This window comes from Lagopus muta, chromosome 14, assembly GCF_023343835.1.
Source record: "Lagopus muta isolate bLagMut1 chromosome 14, bLagMut1 primary, whole genome shotgun sequence".
Classification (NCBI taxonomy): Eukaryota; Metazoa; Chordata; class Aves; order Galliformes; family Phasianidae; genus Lagopus; species Lagopus muta.
Window position 1 is genome coordinate 3,741,808 of NC_064446.1, and position 18,453 is coordinate 3,760,260.

Consider the following 18,453-nt stretch of genomic DNA (forward strand, 5'->3'; position numbering starts at 1 on the left):
CAAAGCAGGTCCCTATGCATCTTGACAAGGTGATATGGGAGGAAGAGCTGTTTTACGTTGTCAGTGTTCTCCTTGATCCTTAGAACAACATTGCTGTTATCATCCTGTCACTGCTCACCACATGACTTAAGTCACATCTCTTCCACCAGTCAGAGAGAAAAAGGCATTCCAACCCCTTCTATTCAACAGGGACTTTTGACAGAGAACTAAGACATACCCTGCTGAAGCATTTCAAGCTGTTACTATTCCTAGATCTAAATCCTGGTTAAAATGTGACTCCCCCAGAAATACCATTCAGAGAGAGCATTATTTGTCCCCATCCACTTTAGCTCACCACTCCACACTTAGCAGCGAAGCACCTTCAGTGCTCAGCACAGCTGAGATGCTGGTCTTTGCACTCCAGTAGATAAGGTGAAGTAGTTCTACAGTTTTTGCAGAATGGTAAGAGAGGCAGGAAATAGTTAATTCTTGAATAGAAGATTTGCTATAGCCCATGTGCAAAATCCTTAGAGACAGTAAGAGGCCATGTCAAACAAGAAAGAATTTACCAGGATAGCTATAGCTCTTAGGGAATAATGCTTTACTAGTAATTCTGTATTGCATGCAGTGTTGCATATTTAAAGAGACTTGGCAGACTGTACAATTCTAGATAACCTGCTTTTTCATGCCATTCTAAATGTATGATGCAGCCCCCACCAAACCTCAAGTCTAGCTACATTTTCTTTATTTTGAACAATAAACAGTGTTGAGTGATTTGATCAGCTAGAAGTTGATGCTTGGGGAAGAAAATGCAGCTTCTAAATGCATATGATAAATTCAAAGTTGCTGAAAGCTAAGTGAAAAATGGATTGTAAATATAAATGAGGCCAGGATGACAACAGAATCAGTGGATGGTAAACTACCATTAAGCAATAGAAATTCAAGTACAGTGATGAAAGCAGAATTTTTTTAAAAAGTATTATTGTGCTCTTCTTAAACATTCAACAGAGCATCTGCCATACCTGATATACATTCCTTCACGGTTAATGTCCTTGTAGAAGTTCTAGGGACATAAACATTTGTAAGTTATATAAGACATATATTTATAAGTTATTTCCTAATTTCTTTCAGTAAAACACAGCTTAAAAATATTAAAATGTTGAGATATCGTTTTTCTTGTACAAGAAATATCTAATAAAACAATGAGGGCCGCTCCAAAAGTAATGTCCCCTATATGTTGGTCCATAATAACATGTCCTATTAAGTTGGTCCATGACATCAGAGGCAGATGTTGGTGGGATGGTAGTATTGAATCTTCCAGCCAATATTCCATTACATTTTATTTCTGAAAGACAGATGGCAGCAGAGGTGTAGACGGACAAAATGGGGTGTGACACAAAGTGCGCACGGAGCAGAGGAATTGAATTTAATTTCTTAATGTGGGAAAAACTGACATTCAGCAGTGCTTGATGAGTATTCATGGGGACCAAGCAGTGGCTGCGAGCACAGTGAGGTGGTGGGTGGTTTGTTTCAGCAGTGGTGAAATGTCAATTGCACTGGTGCAGACTTTTGTGGGTGCAGCATATTCAGGCTATTGGTCTTGTCTGGAAGAAATGCATACCTAAAGGTGGTGACTATGTTGAAAAATACTGTTTTGTAGCTGAGAATTTTCTCTATCAAATAGTGTTCTTGTGCTCATTGTATCTGATGTAGTTTCCATGGGGAAAAAAAAATAGGAGGTATTACTTTTGGAAGAACCTACATACCTTAAGTTTAAATTTGACTCTACCACTGCTTTAATTAATATTTTAGTTAGTTATTAGTGTTTTTACTACTCATACATTACATATATATATATATATATATATATATACACTCTTAGTTCACTAATGAAGTCATTTGTGATGGTAGGAAAAGAGGTAAATATGGATATCCAAATGCATTAACATGAACTACATATTCTCTCTACATGTGGTGCCCAGAGAAGAATCTGTTATTTACTGAATTTGGTACACGCAGCATTGTTATTCAGCACCTCTAAAGAGGCTCAATATAGGAATAAAATCCGTTTTTCTCACTATGAGTCTTTAGCATGTATATGAGGTGATAGGCTGTGCAAAACACGCCTCAAGAATTGCCTCCCTAAGGGTTGTAAAAATGTATACAACGCTGCACAGTGATTACTGAGGAACGAAGAATATGTGCATGTAGATATTTATCATGCTTTCTTTTCCATGCTTAAATTTCATTAAGGTTCCTCTGCTCCTCAGAGGAAATTTCCTGGTAGTAAAATATCATTGTTCTACGTGGTATTCCTCATAACAAAATAGTAATAGAAAAAAGATAGAGTGGCTTAAAATCAGACCAGAGACTTAAAACTTTTTAGCAGCCTACTCCAAGCATATCTTGTATGCTTCTTCTCCAGATTTAAAAATCAGAACCGCAGAGTTAGTAAAGCAGCAAGCGGGTTTGTTCCTTGAACAAAACTTTATTCTGTAAAAGCCAATTGTTACAGTAAGCCTATCAAAACATACATTGTACGAGTAGTGGACTACATAATTTATCCACAAAATCAAACTGGATAAAAAACACAAGTAAAACTGAGTGGATGTTGCTTTCAGCTTTATGTATATATCCATGCAAATGGATGCAAAAATCTATTGCCGCAGGCTCTGAATTATTTTTCAAGCATTGCAGACTAGTCCCTTCATTTTTGGTAAGTGAAATTCTCACACAAGAACTACAAGACAGAACATACCAGTAAGTTCACCGTGCAGCTCATGCGATTGTCCTTGCTTTCATCATTCATTACAGTTCGGTAATCCAGCAACTTCTCCAAGAGGCCTTTAACTAGGCTGACAAAGCTTTCAACCAGGTTAAAAATGGCAGGATACTGACTTGCACACTCTGTAAGACTGCAAACAGAACAAATAGATTTTATGGTACTATCAAAATCAGAGTCCCGTCAGCTGAAGGTCTGTTAGGACCCAAGGCAAAAATTACATCAGAGCTAAAGTAACTACGGAATGAATTGAAAGTCACCTTTGTGGGTCGGCAATCTTGGCAGACAGAAAAAAAGACGAGATATAACTCAAATATATAAATATATACATACACACACTTTACTTTTCTTGCCCAACAATTATTGCAAATATAAAGGAATACCCAGAATTTCCAAGTCAAGTAGAAGTACATCTGTGAGACGGCATGAACTCAAATCTCTTTAGTGCCACATTGTTTCAATAAACATAGAATTCACTTTCCTCTATTACCATGGAAGATAAAAGATTATTATTTCCTTCTCTTTGTACCATTACATGCGAGTAGAATGTTCAGAACAACAAATCCAGATTTTAAGTCAAAAAGGAAATTCACTAACAAGACCTCACCAGAGCAATTTTCCCTTTAGAAATAAGTAAAAGCAAACAAACTTTCTGCAAGTTCCAAAAAAAGCAGTCATCTTTTGATTAAAAAAAAAAAAAAAGTGAAGTGAGGTTCTATAATATCAGCATATTCCTACTTATATTAACAAAATATTAGCATACGCAGACTAAAAACACACCTAATATTTATTCCTTTTATTGTATGGGTCCAAGATAGAGTTATTTTCCTGAAAGGGCAACGATGGGGAACTGGAAAGCTTCCAAAGGTCTTTTTCTTCTGTGCCTACGTCAGTAAACAAAGGTAGGCCAGTGTTCATTATCTGAGCCCAAGGATGAGTAGCACTTGAATTCACACAGTTAAGTTCACTACCCTCATTTCCCAAAACAGGGTAGCAATGCCTATTCTGCTATAAAGAACAACCTCTCAGCTGTTCCATACTATCCCAGCTCTGCACAGACATAACTCTGGTTAGCACTGTGTGTGCTAGCATTCAGGACTACAGACAGCAGCAACAGGGCAGTATTTAAATTTCTGCTGGCCCTGTTTAGTTTACTTGGTGTTGGCAAGTTTCCAGAAACCAACCTATGTGGATGAATGTTGGTGGCAGCAGTGAGCACCAACACATAAAGCAGTTACTGGTTCTGCTGAAAACGTGCCTTTTGGGTGAGAACTAAAATAGTTACAAGGAAATTATCTGATAAGAAAAGGACCAAAGGAACATCTGGAGCACAATTTAACTAGGTTTGTATCCAGTGGGAACAGGAAGCTGGGGACAGAGGTTTGAAGCAGATGTGAAGACAGGAAAAATTAAAATAAAAGAGAGAACAACAGGGTCCCACCACAGATAGGTCACAAACCTCTGCTTCAACTGTGTCTCAAGAAGAATCATTAGAAAATCTCAAGGGTGGAATAAAAAAACTCAAGACAGTATGAAGTGACATCTGCAGAGTTTTAGAAAGCTTTAAACATCTGAAAGCACTGTAGAGTGTGACAGAGTAAAGTGGAAAATAAAACCAGAACATTCTTTAAATTGATCAAAAAGAAAGAAAGGTAATTTGCAAAAGCAGGAAGGTCAAATGTTATGTAGTATACATCTGATGAGAATTTCAACTCCATTGCTGAAAAACTGAGTGTAACTGGACAGCCACCAGCTCTCTAGAAAAAATATTTGAAAGTGGGATCAAAGTGCAAACATTAAAAACAATTTTACACAGCTCAGAAAAAATAAATAGTTGTCAAAAGTCTAACAAATGAGATATGAAGAAACATTTTTCTCTCAGTATTTCTAATGCCTCAGTTTGAGTACTCTCTCCAGCTTTAAGGCACTGTAGTATTTTTAAACAGCGGTAGACATTTTTGGCATGTCAAGAAAACATGGCATATGATGAAGTGAAATATGGGGGCTGTTTAACCTGAAGAGAAGACTGAAGGAAACTTGGCATCAACCTTCAATTCTTCTAAAACTTCTACAAAGAGAAACAGTAAATGGTTCTTCATGTCCCCTGTGGCTAAAACAAGAAATAACCAGCTTAGACTGAGGCAAAGAAGATTTAGTAGAGATATTTGGAAGAAAGCTTACTAGCAGCAAAGAAAGTTAAGCACTGCAATAAATGTCCCCTGTGTCTGCTGAATCCCCAGTATTAGAGATGATGAATTGTAGCAACAGTTTAGGAAGGCAGCATAGTTCACATTTTGCAGCACTGTGCTTGAGAAAACTATCTACTTGCAGAGCTGTTCTTGGTCATACCAAGAGCCAGCCTGTATATCTCCTAAGACTAGCAGACAAAGAGTAAACATTCAAACTCAAACAACAATTTATAGCTTTCTGTTCACACAGTCATTGTATGTTAGGAAGTGAAAGTGACATTTCAAAAACACCTTTCCTTGTCAGCACGTATATCAGTGTAGTTTTACATTGCCCAAAGAAGTGTTAGCACTGTTTTTAAGTCTGCCTCTCCACACTTTATCTTTCTCTTCATAGTAGAGAAACTAAACTAATGTAAATGTACAAATGATATTTTGTTTAAATGAAGATTCCATGAAGTTAGATTATAATTAATTATTCTTATTTATATATTATTTGCTTAAATAACACAGTATTCTTTAGAAAACTGAATACAGAATTTTTCTGTTGTGGTGTAGATAAGAATTTAATGTGCCACTGAAGAGTGATGTGAATCTGTGAAGACTGCTATGCCACTACACAAACATACAATTACAAATTAGCAGGCTTTGACAGCCTTTCTCGCTATTACACTCTGTAATCACAAGGCTATGAACTAAGTCTCAGAACTTAGTGGCACAAGGGCACCACCACAGCCCATCAGATCAGAGCTCCCAATGAAGATACACAGCTATCTATTATATCTGAGAAGAAAAAAGAACATGGCTGGCCAAGAGGAAGATGCTCTATTTTATGAATTTTTTAAAATATATTTTTTTAATTGTAGCACTTCACAATATTGTCACAGCTTTGCATGATAGTCACCTTGTGTGAGTTATAAAATAATCTGAAGTCCAGTCTAGACACTGAGAAAAGCAAGACAGACTGTTGAAAATGCTTTTATTGTTATTAGTGTAACACATAAAACCAAGAAAGGTTACAATGAAAAATGGGGAAAAGAAAAAGGTTGGATTATCTTTGCTTTGAAGTTGGGTAGTGAAAAGCAAGTTAAGTATAATTTCTTTGTAATGTAGACGCAATACAAAGTACAGAAAAGCAGCCATGCAAATACTTTCAGTGGGCATAACTGCAATTCAAACCAGATTTAATGAAACAGCATGCTATTTCCAATCCCTTGATGAAAAAAAAGCTGCTTCAATTTGACTGTATTTTAAAATAAATTCAGCAATTTGAGAAGCAGGAACAATAAGATAAAAACACATCCTGAAGGCATTTATTCTCATGCACTACTTACATTGACTCAAACAACTGCATGTAGAGTTCATCTCCACGTCCTCCTTCCACTTCATGGTCCAACTTCAAAATGATTTCATTCTCAAACTAAGAAAGGAAAAAAAATAATCTAAACACTGAGAAGCTATCTAGAGGTCAAACACATTTCAAACTGGCATCAGAAAGATATATTTGCATAGCTGTATCACAAACACCTGAAAGTTAAATGTTTGAATATATTCCAATTGAATAATGTAAAGAAGACTTCCTCCAGATTCTTTAATGAACAAACTGATAAAATAATCTGAAGAAATAGGCCTATCTGTACTGAGTTTTCATAGAACACCTCAGATGTGAAACGTGGGATATCAGAACGAAATCAAATTACCTTTGCCCACACAAAATATAAATGAAGATGCAGTGCCTTATCTAACTGCTGTTTGTCTAGCTATATCCTAATTAGGAAGCAGTGACATATAAACTATCAAAGATAGCAAACTAGGGATTTCTGTAGCTAAGCCCAATTCCTTCCCCTCTAGTGAACCATTTCTTCAGTTTCAATTTACAGTTATGACACTTTCATTGGGAGCTGCCAACAACCTTATTTCTTTGCCTGTAAAGTCAAAAGTACCTTTTTCAGCTCTCTGACTTGAAAAATCTACACGTGTAAAAACAGAAAAAAAAACTGTTAATATTTCTCTGCTGGTTCCACCTTGTTATCTGTCACTCATCAGCCTGCCCTCAAAACTCCAAATGTTCTAAGTTTCCTTGTACCTCAAACAGCTTTCAAAGAAGTATTCCATCCAAGTCTGCACAGTTAACATTCTAACATCAAGCTAACTACTAGGCTCAGGCATTCCTAAAATAAATTCATTGAAACTCGACATCTGAAGCTGTTACCTACATGATTTACTCTTCATTCCTCTAAAATCTCACATATATTCATCAGGTAGCTTTACATAATTAAGCAAAGGATCATTATCTCTCACGACATAATAAAAAAAATAGATGAAAAACATGCTTTCACAGGTTTCCACATGGGAAAATAAAATTATATCTGGAAAACTAGTGATAACTTGTAAACGCATTGTTAGAAATCTGTACTCAAATTGGCAGTGCTGTGGCTTGCCATCTCTGAAGTACCATTAACTCCAACAAAATCTCTGGAGAATTCCTTAGTCAGCAGTATACCACTATCTCTTAAAGAAAGGGATGTGTCAGATTTTACTTTAATCCAGCACTGGGTCATACTTTAATTACACAAAGCCTCTTTAAAACGGCATTGTATTGTTTCAATATGAATATATAATTGTGAATTGTCATTTCAAAGTTGTTGCAATAGGTTATACACAGGAAACTGCCCTATGATTTTGAAAGGGTTAATCCAGTCTAACTCATATTTATATGAGAATCTGGAATTATTTTTTTCAGGCCTTCGCCACATATTGCATAATATTGCATTCAGTGCATATGATACACGCATATGACTTAATTGGTTTTTTTCCTCCTCTTCAAGCATATTAAAATATTACGATTTACATGTTAAAAAAATATCCTCAGAAGTTTTTATTTATGTATCACACTTGCAACAGAGATGCAAAAGATAAGATTTTCCTCTATGTGTACGATTGTGAAAATGAAAAATACCAGTGGATTTATTATTTTTTTAATGTAACTTATGTATGGAAACATGCTGGGAGAGCATTTCAAGAGAAAGGTACCACTGTTAATACAGTTCTGTGTAGACTCTGTTGTCCTGTACAAAATTGCTGAGTGCAGTGGGTCACTGACGTCCTTCAGACACGATCTAAAACAATTCACAATAAGATGAAGTGCTCCAAAATGCTGACGAGGTTAAAATAACTTTACTGATATATGAATCTGGGAAAACAGACGACTAATTATAATTAATGTAATATATAATACTACATGGCAGAAGGTAATTCAGTAAGCTTAGCAAAAATATTATATTAAAATGCTACAAGGTTTTCAGTTATTTATTTAAAAAAAAAAATCACTAAAAGACAGCCAGTATATTTTATATGATTTTCCCAGGCCTCAATATTGTAAAGAAACAGGGATCTTTTTGCACCTGTAGGCTGAAAAATTTGTACAAATATGAGTGTGTGGCCAAAGGAAATCCCCTTCAAGGGAGAATCCTCCCTTTACTAAGCAGTTTCTAACTAGATTTAACTACAAAGGGAATACTTTTTATATTCTCTGATTACCAAAGTTGGTTTGACCTGGTTTTTTGTGTTCCTTCTTACTAAGACTCTTCCATGGCTTTCCTTTGATTCTTCATCCTTTGACATTGTTTTGGCTTATACTAAAACCTTAGAACTTATAAAAGCATTCCGAGATTCATCGCCATGATTAACAGTCTGAGCTTTTAGCTGAAAGCCCCCACATACCCTATCACTAAGCTTCTATTCCTTTTGTGTATGCCCTCTGAAAGGTGTGAGACATGAATATCAGCTCTTCTATGATCATTCTTTGTTCTCACCCAACAAACTGCATTATGTTCAGGTACCATGGGAAAAAACAACCTAATATAAATTTATAAAGAATCTGTTAGAGAATTACAAGCTTGTAATGCTTGTAAAAAACGTTTCTAACATAGGTGTAAATGGGTTTACAGAGTCACTTCTTTCAGTGCCCTCATACCAGAGTTTTCCTAAAATTTTTGAAAATCATATGAATAAATTATCAGGTCTGGCAAAAATTCATTTTGAATATTAGATAAGCCTCCTTTTTTTCTCCTGAGATTCAGCTGAACAGGACCCGTTAATGGCAAATATCAATGTCATTCCAGAATATAAGCCAATCAAGTGATTCTGTCTGTAAAAATGAAGACATACAATTATATTAAAACAACTTCTCAGAAAGGAACAGACTTATTAGACTACATAAGACATACAAATCTGTATTTGAACATCCTTAGAACTGCCCTTGAGGACATCAGAAAATCAACTTCCTATTCAAATTTAAATTTTAAGCTAATGTGAAAATGTTACATGCTCACTACCTACTTACTGTGGAATTTAACAAGTTTCACTTCCCCACAGCAACAAGTACAATCCCATTTCTACTGAGACAGTAGAAACAGCAGGATTACTCAAGCAGTATTCATCAAAATGGCAGCAGGAAGCCACACAACCAACCACAGCTGGTTTGATTCTGCAGACTCTGGGGACATAAGATTTAACTGGGCTGTTGCTTCTCTCTAGGAGCTTTGAAACAATGTATTGAGTGACCCCGTCTTCTACATTCATCATGCAAAAAACGAAGTACAGAAAATTAGGCAGTGCAAATGTATGCCTCTTTTCTTTGAGAAGGTGGTAGGGGAAGGAGGAATTTAAATGCTTCATAACAGACAAAACCACAGTTAAAAACAGTTAAAAACATGTGAAACCAAAATTATGGTATCTAATGCAGCATCTGACAGACACGCTTTAAATAGAAATATTTAAACACTTTAGGAGTTGATGTGATTCTCAAGAACTTGGATATATACTGTGTACAAACTGCACGATGCCATAAACAGGCAACACCAGATCAGCCTATTTTGAGATGACTGAGGAGAAATGCAATGTTCACGAGAACATGAATCTCACTGTTCAAGTTGCACTTCTATATGACGCAGTTAAAACAATCTGGATGAAGGCAGCAAAGAAAAGGTAAAACAGAGAAAATATGTTGCTATGTATAGCCAGTGAGATCTTTACATAAAAAAGGTCATTGGTGGATATGAATTCACAAACATGCATAGTATTTGTATGAGAAACACTAATAGCAGCCCAGAACTAGCTCCAGGAGAAATGAGCAGCATATAGCCATCCAGTGGCAAAGCACAGGTTGGAGTAAATATTTAATCTCCACAGCATACTGAAAAGGCTACACTGCTTCCCAAAATAATTAATGACTTCAGATCTCAGAGGCTCCATTTAAGAGTTACTTGCCTAAGGTTCTCACAGAAAATGGAAAGAGTTTCGGTTTGTTAGGAGTACCAACACACTGTGATCCAGAAACAATCATTTGACCTCCGTGTTACTAGTAGGTTTAGCTATTCTCAGCTCTTTAAATATCATTCACCTCTTAAATCTTTCCTTAGTACTTATTCAGCAGGCAGGGAATTGATGACTTCTTTAGAAGGTAATCTCACAGATTCTGGGACCTGAACAAAAACCCCTTTCTATGCATTTTTTTCCTGCAGTTTGTCAACTGCAGCTGATTGCATGAAACAGCAGAAATTAAAAAGCTAGCAGAAATATGGAAGAAAGTTGTAATGTGTCTTTGACAAAATTCAGCCCTAGTAGCCGTATTTCTCATCTAATTTAAACAACGTGCCTAATTGTATTAGTACTAATTTTGCTTTAAAATCACTCACTTATCTATCTAGTAGACTAAATAAATCCTCATAACTTGAAACAAGTGTCAATACCAAGCACATGCTCATTTTTTTCTGCATGGATTTGTCTGAAGCACTGAGCCATCTAAAGCTGCTTCCTGCCAGTGGAAGTATTTCACATGCCTCTGAAACCCTTGAGCATAATACATTTTCAAAATTTCAAGGAAGAAATATGGATACGAACATCAATTACAAAGCACATGTGCCAGAGGAGCTTGCTAAGAACACTTCCATTCACTCATTTAGTAACCTTATACAGCTGTTAGCTCAGAAAGCTGCATGACTCTAACAAGTCCATGTAAAATAAACATTTATCCTCTAAACTGATCAAAAACAATGAAAGCACATGAACACAACCAATCTGCACTATTTGCTCTTTTCAACAAAGGTCAGGAGGGAAAGTAATCATAGAATACCTCCTCAGATGGCTTCAGCAATTGGTAAAAATAAAGAGAAGTATTTTCACTTTAAAATCAAATGTGAATAGAATTATTTATTTGAAAAGAAATCTAAACACAGATGAATCAATCTTTCCTAATCCAAGCTAAAATCCTTAACAGAACATGAATCCATCTTTATTTAAGTAGTAATTTATTTACTATTAAAAGAGCTAGTCTTTAACTATTTTTTTTTTTAAGTTAGCCTTTTCTAACATTTTGCCTCAAATTTTCAGTCAGAGCAAACAAAAGTATTTTGCTTGATGGTTGATAAGATGTACAACCTAATATTTGAGGGAAAAATGGGTAATCAATACTTGGAGGGTGAGATTCTTTGAACTTTATGTGCCCAACAGACACACAACTAGCTTCCCTTTGTAGATGAAGGAGGAGGGGATATATCTGAAGGCTCAAATCTATCCATAGGCACCTCTTGTAAGTTGGATAAATAGCCTTTCCCAGAGATCAGATTCCCTATCTAATGCTAGACAAGGCCCTGATGCCTAAAATTACAAGCTTATGTAACACTTCTCCTGAATGAGTGGAAGTAATATGTGCTAAGTAAAAAGAAGAATCAAAAAGAAAATTCCTCAGTATGCCATACATCTACATATTTATTGCTATTAAATATATGTGTAGTAGAATGTTATTTTTGAGATAACCAGAGGCGGAATTTTGTTTTCTCTGGGGCTAGCTGATTTCCTAGCAATAGCAAAAATAAAATAAAACTCCTGATTAATAAATTTGAATATCTTCATTTTTTTTCCTCATTTTGAGAAGAGTGAGATGAATAAAAGCACATATACTGTATATGTAATGCAGAACACAGTCTCTTGAGACAGCCTACCACATATGCACACACAGAAAAGAAGTGCTGTCACACATCTCAGCACAGCACCACATCAAGCTAATGAAATCAATAACTTGGGGAAAGCTTATTAAATGATTTAGCAGGCACCACTAAAGCTCTAGTTCCACTGCCAATGCAGACTACTAATAAAGCTGTCTCTGTGCTTTTTTCCCTTTCTCTCATCAGAAGTGATCACAGTTCATCACAATTATGTTTTCAACTGAACATCAGCATCACTCCAGACTCATAAGTAAGACAACGTTGGACTGAAACAATAATTTTGAAAAATTTATGCTAAAGCTTTAGAAAAATATTCCTCATAAAACTAAATGCCAATTTGAATATCAGAAATGTCAGCTGCAGAAGGTGGAGTTTACATTTACATCAATATTCCATTCACATTAATTCTTTGCCTTTTCTAAATAACATGGTAACAATTTTAAGTAATATGACTGAATATGTATTTCTTTAAATAAAGTTTACCAGAATTGCTAGACACAGAGAAGAAATTTTAGAAATTTATCTTAATTACCTCATCCAGAGGAGTGAATTAATATCTGAATTCTTGACTGGAAACAGTCCAAAACAGAATATTATAATCTAATGACACTCAACTGTTAAATTATGAAAATGTTTAAGTGCCATCTGATAAAAATTAACTATTATTCTTACACAGTAATAAAATGAATACCCCTGATCCTCAGCACTGAAAATTTATAACCTGAAACTAATCTATATTAGCATAACGAGTGATTTAAGGGTCAGCAAAGTATCTAGCATCATTGAGGCACTTAAGTTGCTATTCTTGTTTAATCAGTCAGTTTGGGCGATGAGTTTCCAGGATTTTTGGTTTGTACAGATCTCTGCATCCCTCCCAAGAGATGCAGTATAAGCCAAGAATAGAAAAATATTTTTAAGAAGGCAAATGTAGAACTACTAGAATAAGGAACAGATGCAGAGAAGCAAGTGGTTTTTAATCTTGGCCTTGAACCAAAAGCTTTACATTCTGGAATGCAGATCAAAATCAAAATTCCATCTGCTAGTTTGTTCCACACTTAGTTGACACAGAAATGCCCCATATGATTTAAAGTATTAAACATAGCGGAGTTTGAGTGACACATTTGTATTTACTTTTCTATGAATGTCTAAATTATGACTTTTTTTTTGTCACTTACTGTTACACAGATGGTTTGAAATTAACTACTTGTGCCTGAAGCTCCAAGTTAAAATCTACTGTGAAAGGCAGTGTGCAAACAGAGAATAAGAAAATTGTGCCCAAAAGAGCCCGCAGAGAAAAGTGAGGTGGGAGAGAAACAGACAGATGTCAACTGTTTGACTACACACCACAAGCATGGCAGGAGATCGAGTTTAAATCACACTCCCAAGTGTCCTATCCTATTTCTTTTCTGTCAAGGGTATGAAATACTTCTGATTTAAAAATCCACTTTGTTTGCAAAACTCCTATAGAAAACCTTTTTGAATGCCAGCTCTTCTTCAAGATTATTTTTCACAAAGCAAATATTTAGAAAAGTTTCCTGAAAAATCTAATAATGTGCAATTAACTTCAAGCTATTAACTGTAACTCCTGTTGGATAGTATGTATTAAAAGTTAAAACTTCTAATGTATAAAGATCTATATCACATCAGGGTTTCGTGAAAGATTAGTATTAGAAGAGACCCCAAGAAGTCATCTAATTCTACTCCTACTTAACAGGGTTGACTTCAGTGTCATGTCTTTTGTTCAGGACTTTGTTCAGTAAGATTCTAAAAAAATTCATAAAAATTGCCTATGCTCTCTGGGCCCCTGTTCCAGGGCCTTATAGCTGTCATTGTGAAGGATGTTTTTCTCAAATCCAACTCAAACACTTTGGAATGCCTACACTCTCCTGTGCAGGAACCCTTTTTTTGTTCTTATTCTTTTTGATTTTACTTTCTGTGAGCACAGAAATCCACACAAAAAATGTTTACCAAAAATAAATCGGCTACAAGACAATGAATTTTCCAACATTATTTTTAATTACCTTTTTGAATTCTCCTGTCCTTTGATATTCACAAAGTATCATGTCAAAAAATATTGGAATTGTAGCTTTTCGCAGTTCAACCTCTGGAATGAGAGTCATTTCCAAGATGGGTCCAACCATCCCCGGTATAAAGCAGATTTTATTCTGGCCTAAAACAGAATGACAAATTAGATACTTCAGAAGAGAAGAAAAACTGTTAGAAAAACATTTAGGGCAGGCAGTATTTTACAGCAGCGTTTTAACTACCTATGCTGGTAACTGTCTCAGAATTTAGTCATTTACCCCTACTCTTTCTCAAAACCTAAAAGAATGTTAATAAATATGCTCTCATATCAAGAGACAGTGCCAGAAATATGAATGCATACCAGCTGAGTTAACATTTTCAGTCAGTATTTCAGCTTTTCAGATTTAGACATCTCCTCTTAAAAATTCTGAGAAGAAAGCAATCAAAAACACTCATAATCCACCAAATTCTCTCAGCAGGACAGTGCCACATGAGATGCTTTCTAGACATATTACTTGCTTTCAACTACAAATAGCATCAAACATCATAACCAATAAATCAAACTAATCAATGCATCAACCATTGCAACCAGTAATAGGAACACAGTCTGTGCAACTCCTAAAACCACACAATATTATCTTGTAGCACAACAGTTTTGCACCTGTGAAAGAGCCTTAAAGCCTGCAAAAATCTTCAACTAGGTTTGAGATATTCAAATACTGCTCGTTTCTGAGCGAAAGGAAAAAGTTTGATGTGTGGGTCACATAAGTCCAAGCCCAATGATCTGCCTCAGAATGTCAATATTGCTGGTAGCTTGTAAGGAGATTAAAATATTATCATAAACAAATATGACTAGACTTGTTTCATAAATAAAAGTAATCTGATTCTGTTTTTCCCCTCATACAGCTGCCATAATGTTGTAACTTTCAGCATAACTGAACAACTTCAATAGCTTTATGCAACATTACTTTTTCTTTCAGTCGTTTTGATTAAAAATATTAGTAAACCTAGAAATATCAGTAATATCAATAAGATTCAAAAGACTCTTACAGTGTCTGAATCACTTCCAATATCTATAGGCATAAGACCCTAAAGATCTGAAATTTAAAAAAAAAAAACAAACCAAAACCAAAGGAATTAATGTACAATGTAAATATTTTTTCACCTCTAAAAATGTTCATTCTCCCACAGAAGGCTTTTATACAAGTAAAAAATAAGAGATATTTTCAGCTAAATGATTTAAATACAGACTGCTCCACTGATATAATTAAAATGAAAACTCTTTAAATTTCTGCCTAAAAATGTAAAGAGAAACTTCCTCAATCAACTCACATACAAAATGATTGTCATGTAAAAACCTGTTCCACTCGTATGCTGTTATCTGCCTAGCAATGCTTAAGTTCAATAAACTGAGTAATTAGCAGAACATGAAGAACTGCACTGTGGCACTCTGGGATAAATATTTGGCCTTTACCTTCACATCCAGCCCATCACATTGAATCTTGCCTTGTGCTCCTGAAGATGACCCTTTGGGAGGGATGTAAACAGCTGCAATTGTTTGACATTCCAGTTTCAAAGCACCTACTGTAGGTGCTACTATGTTCAGTAACCAGAAGAGTTCGTCATGACTGTTCTCTACCTTTAAGATACACAGCCTTAACATGAATCAGAAGCCACCTACTCTTGGAAAATTTACTTGGTTCTCAATTTCTGCATAATAAAGTTCAACCATCTCGAAATTTTGGAGAAATTTCTTATCAGACATTTCCCAGTGAAACATGCAATGTGCAACGCATTCAGTTGTAATTAAATTCATTTGCCTACTTACCAAGTTTGTACCACATGTCACGGATAGCAAAGCCAACTAAACGTCTCATATCTCCATATCTAGTTAAAAATAATAAAGTTCAGGTACTTTTAATCATTATGTTTTCCCACTTTTTGTTAAAAAATTCGATATAAAATAAAGTATATGTTTTTGCTTACTTGCTCTGGATCTTGTTGTACTTTGCATGGGAAAAATTTTCTAGTTGTAGCGAATCTTGGGTAATAAAAGCCACAGCCAAATGAAAATAGTTGTTCCAGAGCTATAAATTGAAAATAAGGAAATTATAATAGTTTTGAGCAAAGCTGGAGTAGTACTAACACATGCATAATACTGAATTATTTAGGAAACAAAACGATGCAAGCAATTTGAGATTTTAATATTATGCTATGTTGTACATCACTAGTATTATACAATTAGGAGAAAAGCAAGGAAGATGAATTTTAATAATCACTACACATTTGCTCTTAATAATACAGCAGTTGAATAAATATTACCAGGATGGATTTATATGAAATTCATTAGCTTACAACATTAAATCACGAACCAGAGCAGGACAAGTGGAATACATTACAAGCCAGTTAATCTTAACAACTTGGAGCTAAAGGCACCTGACGTAATTGCATTTTATTTGACATCTTCAAGAAGTATCTACTGCCTTCTAAGTTCTACTTCAACAACAGCTTGTGTGAAATTCCAGCGTATTTTGTTAACAGCTGTCTTCATTAAACAAGGACAAAATACTGCCCTGAATAACGACTGTTATTACTGAGTCATGCTCCAGAACTGAGAGAATAAGGCTTTTATTTTCAGCTCACAGCTCTGCCTTTCTGAAAGCAGACTGCTTGTCCTCCAGGTGATCAAAATGAAATACTTCTCTCATTCTAGAGATGGGAGGGAAAAAAGAAAACACAGTAGGAAACAAATTCAAGAAAGTAAATACTACCTCAGGGAGCTTCTTAACAGTTAGCAGTAGCTATAGATACCTCTTTAAAAACATATTTACAACTAAGAATATGTGTAAATGGTATCATTGACACAGTAAAAAGGAAACAGTAGAGGTATTCAGCAGTAGTTTAAAGGACAGAAACAAAACATTATTTAAAAAATTGTAAAAAGTGATTACAGAGCTTTTGATTAATTTTGCATGTGAAACACAATCCTATTTTGGGAAGCCACACTATTACTCTTAAAATCTAAAGTTTTCTCAAAAACTTAAAGAGACGTCTGTTCTTTAGACTTTGGAAAATACTCTTGTGCACAAGTAACCATACAGAATAGACACCAGCACACAAAAATACACAGAAAACCACAGGTGATTAATAAATAAAAATCTCAAATATCCTCCATAAGGCCAAGCATCCTGTGTCAAGTTTATTCCTCACTTAGGAGCCCACCTAAAGCTCTCCCTAGCAGACCTGCTTATCCAAAAGCTCTTAGGAGGGCAGTTGCTGTCTTCAAGTATTTGTGGTCCACAGAGCCAAATTTCAGAGAGCTGCAGTACGAGGGGACATGGCCTCAAGTATTGCCAGGGTAAGTTTAGGATGGATATCAGGAAACACTTCTTTACAGAAAGGGTTGTTAAGGGCCGGAATAGGCTCCCCAAGGAGGTGGTTGAGTCACCATCCCCGGATGTGTTGAAAATCCATTTGGATGTGGTGCTCAGGGACATGACTTAGCAGAGGGCTGTTAGAGTTCGGGTAGTTTGGTGAGGTTGCGGTTGGACTGGATGATCTTTAACGTCTTTCTCAACCTGAGCGATTCTATGATTCTGTGCACAGACTCAAGTGGAATTTCATTGGAGATGTTTGTTAATTTGTTATATTTTGTACAATTTAAAGATGGTCTGAATTCATCTAAAACAATCACAGCCACATTAAAAATTAGGCTTAAATATTAGCACTTGTAAGGCAGTAGCGTTTTTCTCCCTTAGTACAAACATTTAACCTATATTTACGTCTAATATTTGATAGTACACTAACAGCACATGCTAAGTCATAGTATTTTTCCCCAGGATAAATATTATTTATGCTCTGAAAAGTCTCTACTTTCCTTTGCCAAAGATTATTAAGGATAAATTTGATCCATTTAGAGTCCATCAGTTTGCATACGTCAATTACACCTGCAAAATGGAAAACTTCTCAAATTACTCCTCATTATAGAGAGAAAAAGGAAGCCTTCCTACTGTAGTTAATGGTCTATTTATTCACATAAAAATTCCAAGCTTGATGCTGCCTTTTTCTTAAATGTAACCTAAAGAATTAATCCTTGTGTATGAAAGAAATTTCCTTTCTTTTATAGAATATTTAATGATTGCTGAAAAATTATGACCCTCAAATTATGACAGTGTATCAAGATAAGAACACACAAATAACAGTTTCAAACAACAAAACTAACACTAAAACCCTGTGGGGCAAAGTAGTGTCTCAGTAATATAAATGACAGACATGTATAGATTAAAAACGAATGCAAAAAGTTATTTAAAAGACAAGTTCTAATTTCTTTTAAACACACAACAACATTCCAAGATGTGCTGTATTCAAACACCAAGCTATCTAGGAGATGGCAAGGCTGAAGAAACACAGATAGAGAAGAGTATCAGAGCTCCTGTGCTGAGCAGGAATGCTCATGCTTTGCTGCTTCCTGTTG

The 18,453-nt window shown here is 35.4% G+C and overlaps 1 protein-coding gene across 2 annotated transcripts in view; it reads right to left on the bottom strand.

Annotated features, from left to right (window-relative positions):
* DOCK2 (dedicator of cytokinesis 2) overlaps nucleotides 1–18,453 on the bottom strand; it is a 153,994-nt gene that overhangs the window by 25,370 nt on the left and 110,171 nt on the right. For both annotated transcript variants that reach the window (XM_048960176.1, XM_048960175.1), the window contains exons 31-36: nucleotides 15,966–16,066; nucleotides 15,808–15,866; nucleotides 13,976–14,124; nucleotides 6,282–6,367; nucleotides 2,738–2,894; nucleotides 1,002–1,042 (exon numbers count right to left, since the gene is read on the bottom strand). In XM_048960176.1, coding sequence (XP_048816133.1) covers nucleotides 1,002–1,042; nucleotides 2,738–2,894; nucleotides 6,282–6,367; nucleotides 13,976–14,124; nucleotides 15,808–15,866; nucleotides 15,966–16,066 — 593 coding nt within the window. The remainder of the gene's footprint in view (nucleotides 1–1,001; nucleotides 1,043–2,737; nucleotides 2,895–6,281; nucleotides 6,368–13,975; nucleotides 14,125–15,807; nucleotides 15,867–15,965; nucleotides 16,067–18,453) is intronic.